Source organism: Rhinopithecus roxellana, chromosome 2 (genome assembly GCF_007565055.1).
Source record: "Rhinopithecus roxellana isolate Shanxi Qingling chromosome 2, ASM756505v1, whole genome shotgun sequence".
In the NCBI taxonomy this organism is placed as follows: Eukaryota; Metazoa; Chordata; class Mammalia; order Primates; family Cercopithecidae; genus Rhinopithecus; species Rhinopithecus roxellana.
In genome coordinates this window covers 23295020-23303645 of record NC_044550.1, presented here as the reverse complement: position 1 = coordinate 23303645, position 8626 = coordinate 23295020, and the positions used below count along the sequence as shown (strand labels likewise).

The window sequence follows — 8626 nt, the reverse complement described above, 5'->3', positions numbered from 1 at the left end:
TCATCTTCAAAGCTCTTTATAAAAATTAATTAATGTCAGCCAATGACATTTCTTGGAAAGGATTTATTTAAATGGCATCTATATAAAAAATAGCCAATATATTTACATAACAAGTGCTATATATACCCTTTAAATCAAGCCCCAGAATCCTAGAAGTCATTCACTTTGAGTACACTACGAAGTAAAATTATCTATTATAGCTTGAAGAAACATAGAGAACATCTACTTCAAACCTTCCCCCATATTTTCAAATGAAGAAAATGAGGACCTAAAAGATAAATGGCTGACCAAAGATGACACAATAAATTAGTGGCAACGCGAAACTGGTTTACTAATAATAAATTATTCCTAACATTTACTGAGGTCGAACAATGTGCTAGGAAATGCATCAAGTACTTGACCTGGATTACCATATATAATCCTTCACCCTATAATACTAGAATCACCTTGGTTATTATTTGCTATTTAATCAGTGAATTACTAAAGAATGAGGATAAAAATTGAAAAATTAAATTATTTTCTTCAACAAGAATAGCAATCTAATAATTAGGAAACATTTAGCCATTTTTACTTTAAGTACTACATTAGGGCCTGTGTTTCTATACAATTACTTAACAAAAATCTAGAATATTCAGTATAGCAGATAACATCCCAAGTGAAGGTATTTGTTATATATCTGTAACCATGAAAATTATTTTTTAAATTATAATTTTTCATTTTCTTGCAATGAAGAATTTTTTTTAAAATAAGTTCATAAAATCTATAGCAATGCCAAGTCTCTCCTAATTCTAACACTTGAAGAAACTGATGAGACAGTAGTCTTCAAATTGTTTTGAACTTTTTCCAGAGGCCTTTCAAATGTGAAGCAATGTTTTTGTTTCTTGCCTATGACCATTTTGTTCTTGCAGGCAAAAAAGCAACAACAACAAAAAGTGGACTTCATAATCATTTTAATTGTTTTCAGTGAAAATAATTCGCTATTCCATAAACGTTTCCTTCTTTTAATCTGGACTACAGGTATCTCTTGTCAACAAAGTAGTCTTCACCAAAGGAAAACAATAGAAGTTTCCATTTTTACTGGTGCTAAAAATTCCTAAAGCCAAAGGATACTCTTCTAGACAGATTTGCTGTGCTTTTCTTGCCTTTGAATGAACATGTAACAGGCAACAACAGAAGTCAGTATGGAAAATGTTATGTTGGCAGAAAGTGCTGTATAAATATCTTTATCCCTAAAAGAATGGGCTCCACTACAAAATCTTGTCACTATATCGCTTTAACCAAGAAAATACCTGCAGCTCATTTAAATGGCAGGAATAATAACACTGATTCATGATTTCAGAAATAAAAATTCTCCTGAAATAAGGCAGTCTGTGAAAACAAAGTATAAAGAAGTAATTACTTACAGTCTGGCAAATGACTGCCTTGACATCCTTCATATAGTCTCTCTTCTAGAATCAATATACTCAAAATTATCAAATATAAATATTTGAATTTATCTAACAAAACATGTTTATGGTGGACTAACACTTTTACTCATTTGCAAACAGTTCTACTTTATTCATTAAACTCTTTCCATGGTAGAAAATAGTCTTTCAGGCTAAGCATTATGCATACATTTTAGGGTAAAACCTTGTTTATATATAACTTTGGTGTGTGTGTGTGTGTCTGTGTGTTCAAAATCACAAATCAGTATGAGGAAATTAACTATTGACTTTGAGAACTACATGATGTTTATATTGATACGAACCACATTATTACGGAATATGTAAAATAAAAACTACTTCCCTGTATATAAAACCATTCTTTGAAGCCCAAACAACAAAACCAACTAATTTAAAGCAACCATAGCAAAGGGCATTTTTAAACAAACTCTTTCATGAGACATGGAACTCATCCAGATAGTTATAGTTTTCTTCCTACTTAGTTTTATTTATTTCGTAATTTCATACTCATTACACAAATCAACTTACATGCTTCGAAATAATATCTAACCAATTGTAAAGTTTTCTTTATTTATAAATAGATATTTAAATAAATAAATAAACTACATAACACTAGGTCAGTGAAAGCAACTACAAAAACAAGCTGGCCGTTCGCACGCCCTCGGGCCACGGCCGGGCGCCCGCCCTTCCTTCCGCTTGCGCTGCGAGCTGAGCCGGTGTTATGTGCAGAAATGACATGTCAGCCCCTCTGCCAGCCATCATGCCCGCCGCCTGGAAGGCCACCGCCACGGTGATTTTCCTTCACGGCTTGGGAGATACTGGGCACGGATGGACAGAAGCCTTTGCAGGTATCAGAAGTTCACATATCAAATATATCTGCCCGCATGCCCCGCCTGTTACGCCTTTACATTAAATATGAACATGGCTGTGCCTTCATGGTTTGATATTATTGGGCTTTCACCAAATTCACAAGAGGATGAACCTGGGATTAAACAGGCAGCTGAAAATATAAAAGCTTTGATTGATCAAGAAGTGAAAAATGGCATTCCTTCTAACAGAATTATTTTGGGAGGATTTTCTCAGGGAGGAGCTTTATCTTTATATACTGCCCTTACCACGCAGCGGAAACTGACGGGTGTCACTGCGCTCAGTTGCTGGTTTCTACTTCAGGCTTCATTTCCACAGGGTCCTATCAGTGGCGCAAATAGAGATATTTCTATTCTCCAGTGCCACAGAGATTGTGACCCTTTAGTTCCCCTGGTGTTTGGTTCTCTTATGGTTGAAAAACTAAAAACATTGGTAAAACCTTCATAGGTTTTAAAGTACGATGCATAGTTCGTGTCAACAGGAAATGATGGATGTCAAGCAATTCATTGATAAACTCCTACCTCCAATTGATTGATGTCACTCAGAGGCCGAAGTACACCAGCATCACTGTAGTAGAGTATAAACCTTTTCCAATGCCCAATCTTCAAATTTCTAATGTTTGCAGTGTTAAAATGTTTTACAAATACACACCAATGACAGATCAAATAATGTCTCCTCATGAGAAATTTATGACCTTTTAAGTTTCCATACATGTATTCTTATAAGAAGATCCATGATATACTATGTTAAAATAGATGCAGCAGGTAGCTTCTTTTTTCTCAAATGTAATTCAGCAAAATAATACAGTACTACCACCAGATTTTTTATTACATCATTTGAAAATTAGCAGTATACTTATTGAAAATTTGTTCAGGTATAAATAAGCAGTTAAGATGTAAACAATTTATGCATGTTGTGACTTAGTCTATGGATTTATTCCAAAATTACTTAGTCACCATGCAGTGTCTGTATTTTTATATATGTATTCATATATACATAATGATTGTAATACATAATAAGAATGAGGTGGTATTACATTATTCCTAATAATATGGATAATGCTATTCATTGTCAAAAAAGAGTAAAATTGTTGTCTTCAATTAATGACCCTTATATTTTGGGACCAGGCAATTTTTTCCTTGATATTATTTCTATTTAATATTCTTTTCTCTCAAGGAAAAAAAAAGTTCATTCGTTCTTTATTGTCCTTCATAGCAGACCAAATATTACCTCTCTGCCATAGATAGCTACTGCCAATACATGCTGTAATTTGACATTCTGAGTCACAGATATAAAGTATCTAAAATCTACTTATGCTTCATAGAAAAATCAGACATTATCCACTCTTATTTCAAATTATTTTACCTTATCCAAATTTACACCTATTTAGTTATTAGGATCTTCAACCCAGGTAACAGGAATAATTCTGTGGTTTTATTTTTCTATAAACAACTGAAAGAATAATTAGATCATATTCTAGTATATTCTGAAATATCTTTAAGACTGATCTTAGAAACTAATTTCTAAGATGATTTCATCGTCTCATAGCACAGAATTTACTTTTTACACATGTTTGAAACCAACTACTATAGAAGATGAGAAACCCATTGTAATTTTTTGCTTTATTTTCATCTGCCAGTGGACTTATTTGAAATTTTCACTTTAGTCAAATTATTTTTTATACTAGTTTTTCATGTAAGCATAAAAATAGTAATCATTTTAAATTGTCAAAATTTTCAGATTACTGGTGAAAATTATTTGAAAACAAACTTATGAGTAATAAAGGCCAGTCATAGCCCTATACATAAGGTGTAGTTACTGCACAGATTAATGTGCAGCAAAAATGTATGCTTGGTATTTCTGAACTGTGTTAATTTTTCTGCTGTATTCCAGCTGACCAAACCGATATTAAGAATGCATTTTTATAAATTGGTGCTAATCGATAATGAAAATAATTTAGTAATGGACTATGTAGGACGGTAATAATGAAGCCAAATGTTATTGTCTGGGTTTAAAAATTTCAAACATGCCATTTTTCTTTATCTTGAAGAATATAAACTGTTGTTTCAGTTCTACAGATGAGCAAAATATTATCTATGGCAAGAAATATTCCGTTGAAATGTTGTGCAGTAATGTGGGAAAATGTAAATGTTTTCATGGTTTTTATCAATGTGAAATAAATTTAATTCTGAAAAAAATCTGAAATTTTTTCTAAGTCTTCCTTATATCAGTCCAAATATTAATACATGCTTAATGATGCAAAGTGTAACTAAAGCTTTCCTGGAACAAGAGGAAAGAATAATTGTCAGTGGTCACTTTTATAATCGGTACTTTGTCTCAAAGCTCTAAGATTTACCTGAATGCATTAAAAGGAAGGAAAAAGGAAATCATAACTGTAACTGTGGTGAACTTCTAGATGTCAAGCACTGAATTAGGTCTTTATATATTATTATATTTAATCCATATTGTGGCAGATTGTAATGCTTGTCCCAAGCACAGTTCCCCTCTTCCCTGTAAGAAAATCATCCTAGACCACTGCCATGCGACTTGATGGGTTTCCTTGTGAAAGGAAGACATGGTGTCATCGAGGTTGGCCACATGACTTGCTACTGCCAGTTAAAATGTGAATAGTGTAATACTGTGTCAATTCTAAGAAGAAATTTAGAAACCACTGTATGTTTCTGCCAGCTCTTTCTCTTTTCCTCTGCCCTGAAAAATGTGTCCTAGATAGGATCATCTCCTTAGCCTCATATCTAGAATAAGATATGAGAGTGAAGCCACCAACACACAAAAACAAGAAAAAAAAAAACAAAAAACCTCACTTGTAAATCATCGAGATTTGGGGATTATTTGGAATCATAACATAACCAAACAAAAACTGATTGATATGTGTGCTGTATGAGATTGCTTACATTATACTCATTTTATAGAGACTCAAACTGAGGCTAAGAGAGGTTGAGCAATTTTTCCCAAAATATTGATGTTTACCGTAAAAATCTCTTTAAGAGAAAATTTCTGTGTCTTGGTTTTCCCATCTGAAAAAAATAAATAGTAGTTTTCCTTATCTCTTAGAGTTATATATTAAAGTTGTTTTGGAGATTAGATGAGTTAATACATGTAAAATACTCTGAACACTGCCTGGCAATAAGTGTTCATTATTGTTTTAATTATTACTTTGATTTTTAGGGATTATTATGAAATTACTTAATTCTTCTGAGCGTCAGTTTACCTATCTGTGGAATAGGGATAATTATACTTTTTAAATGTACAGGATGTCATCAAAATAATGTTCTTTATTCAACATGATTTTGTTATAACACCAATAAGAAAAAAAAATCAATTCCTGGTCAGGGTCACTGTCTGTGGAGTTTGCACGTTCCCCACATATCTGTGTGGGTTTTCTGTGGGTACTCTGGTTTCTTCCCACATCCTAAAACGTGCAAGTGAGGTGAACTGGCATGTCTGCATGGTCCCAGACTGAGTTATGTTGGGTATGAGTGTGAGTGTGCCCTGCAATGGGGTGGTTTCTGTCCAGGGTGAGTTCCTGCCTTATGCCCTGAGCTGCCAGGAGAGGCTCCAGCCATCCATAGCCTTGAATTGGATTAAGCTGGTTGGAAAATGAATTAATGAATATGAAGTATTATAAAATAAAAGCGTGAAGTATTCAATTTCATACAAATGCACAGTAATAAGTAATGTGGTAGAAAAATGCTCAGTGCAAAAGAAACTACCATCAGAGTGAACAGGCAACCTACAGAATGGGAGAAAATTTTTGCAATCTGCTCAACTGACAAAGGGCTAATATACAGAACCTACAAAGAACTCAAACAAATTTACAAGAAAAAAAACAAACAACCCCATCAAAAAGTGGGCAAAGGATATGAATAGACACTTCTCAAAAGAAGACATTTATGCAGCCAACAGACACATGAAAAAATGCTCATCATCACTCGCCATCAACAACCACAATGAGATACCACCTCACACCAGTTAGAATGGCAGTCATTAAAAAGTCAGGAAACAACAGGTGCTGGAGAGGATGTGGAGAAATAGGAACACTTTTACACTGTTGGTGGGACTGTAAACTAGTTCAACCATTGTGGAAGACAGTGTGGCGATTCCTCAAGGATCTAGAACTAGAAATACCATTTGACCCAGCCATCCCATTACTGTGTATATACTCAAAGGATTATAAATCATGCTGCTATAAAGACACATACACATGTATGTTTATTGTGGCACTACTCACAATAGCAAAGGCTTGAAACCAACCCAAATGTCCATCAATGACAGACTGGATTAAGAAAATGTGGCACATATATACCATGGAATACTATGCAGCCTTGAAAAAGGATGAGTTTGTGTCCTTTGTAGGGACATAGATGCAGCTGGAAACCATCATTCTCAGCAAACTATCGCAAGAACAGAAAACCAAACACCGCATGTTCTCACTCATAGGTGGGAATTGAACAATGGGAAGACTTGGACACAGGAAGAGGAACATCACACATCGGGGCCTGTCGTGGGGTGGGGGTAGGGGGTAGGGATAGCATTAGGAGATATACCTAATGTAAATGACGAGTTAATGGGTGCAGCACACCAATATGGCACATGTATACATATGTAACAAACCTGCATGGTGTGCACATGTACCCTAGAACTTAAAGTATAATTTAAAAAAAAATTTTTTTAAAAGAAAAGTGCTCAGTGAACCTGTTGTATTGTAATTGATTTTGAATTGTGTGGTGGGAAGCGTTCCTTACAATTTTTGCTTTTCAAACGTTTACTCCTTGATTGAACTTCACCACCACTAGAGCTGCTATCACTTGCTGATTTACCAAAAATTGGGAAAATAATTATTTTACTTGTTTTTATAAAACTTTCTCAAATGAACATAGCTCATACTTACTTCATTGTTTAATAGTATAAGTGTTTTGGTCTTCATTTAGAAGTTTGGTGATGTTTTTGTGACCCGAAATATGTCATAGGAACCTAATTGTTGTTTAAGCCAATTAGCCTGTGGTAATATAGGTTTTGTTATATGTTATAGATGTCCAAGAACCTATTGACAATGTTCAATGAGGACTTACTGTACAGGATTGCTGATTTAAATAAAATAACATATGTGAAATTGCTTTCACATATGTTATTAACATATAAGACTAATTGTATTATTAAACTATCTGACCACAACTATCTGTAACAAGACAATAAGCCATTGTCATAAAAATATACAGCCACCATTATGAATATACCAAGCACTTGCAAAAAAATGTTCTTTAAGAATCTATAATTATCACTGTAGTTAATCAGGTGATAGATAACAAGCTTATGTGTGCAAAGACAGTGAAGAATCTCCAGATCTGTACTATCCAATAAACTTTCTGTGATATTGGAAATGTTCTATATCTGTATTGTACACCACATAGCCACTAGCTACATGTAGCTATTGGGCACTTAAAATGTGGTGATTACAACAGAGGAACTGATTTTTAGTTTTATTCAGTTTTAACTAATTTATATTTAAATAGTTGCATGTAGCTAGTTGCTACCATATTGGACAGCTCAAGTCTCGAACTTCACACGGGGGAAATCTTGAGAGAAAAAAAGTATTCTAAAACTCAGAATAAGGCAATGGAATCTTCCTCCATTAAATAAGAAAATTTGAGGAGGACAAAATCTGGGCAATGGAAGATTTAGGTGATTGTTATTCTGAAACAATCTATTTTAGAAAAAATCTAAAAGATGACTTGTACATTATGATGCGTTTGCCCTGGCCTAGCATTCCACAAACTGTCAATAGCAACGAAACAAATAAATTAAAGGTTGCCATAATAACACTGTTTTCAGAAGGCAAAGCTCCTGAAGGGAGGAAAGAAAACATTGATGATAACATAGCAGCAGACCTCTTAGAGCTAGGAACTCATTTTGAAGCCTGATTAATGAAAAGCAACACTGTTTTAAACATCATCTCCAGTGATACCGTCCTAGCTCAAATCATAATCAACTTTCAACTGGACCACATCAATAGCTTAAAAATAGGCTTGGTTTTTTGTTCTTATCTCATACATTCTATTCTTAACATTGCTACCCATTGGAGTAAAATGTCAAAATCACAATCCTTATCATGTCATACTCTGCTTAAAACTTATCCATGTTGTACCATTATTGTTAGAATAAAATCCAGCTTTTATTGTGACCTATAGGTCTGGTCCTGCCTCGGACTATGCCCTCATCTGATGTCTCTCTCCCCTTCATTGATGACACCCCAACCACTCTGTCCTTCTTTCAGTTCCATGACATACCATGTTTTCTTT

General features: G+C 34.2%; 1 protein-coding gene across 1 annotated transcript; it reads left to right on the top strand.

Annotated features, from left to right (window-relative positions):
* The first annotated feature begins 2163 nt into the window (after positions 1-2163).
* On the top strand, positions 2164-2756 carry LOC104682427 (acyl-protein thioesterase 1-like). The gene is made up of 2 exons (XM_030925878.1): positions 2164-2330; positions 2381-2756. Exons 1-2 carry the CDS (start codon positions 2164-2166, stop codon positions 2754-2756), a joined length of 543 nt encoding a protein of 180 aa, XP_030781738.1.
* Positions 2757-8626: the final 5870 nt, after the last annotated feature.

Excerpts from the sequence above, each read along its gene's own strand:
- LOC104682427 (XM_030925878.1), top strand. The coding sequence starts at position 2,164 with ATGTGCAGAAATGACATGTCAGCCCCTCTGCCAGCCATCATGCCCGCC. Across the intron at positions 2,331-2,380 it reads AAATATATCTGCCCGCATGC|GTTTGATATTATTGGGCTTT; the intron begins CCCGCCTGTTAC and ends TGTGCCTTCATG.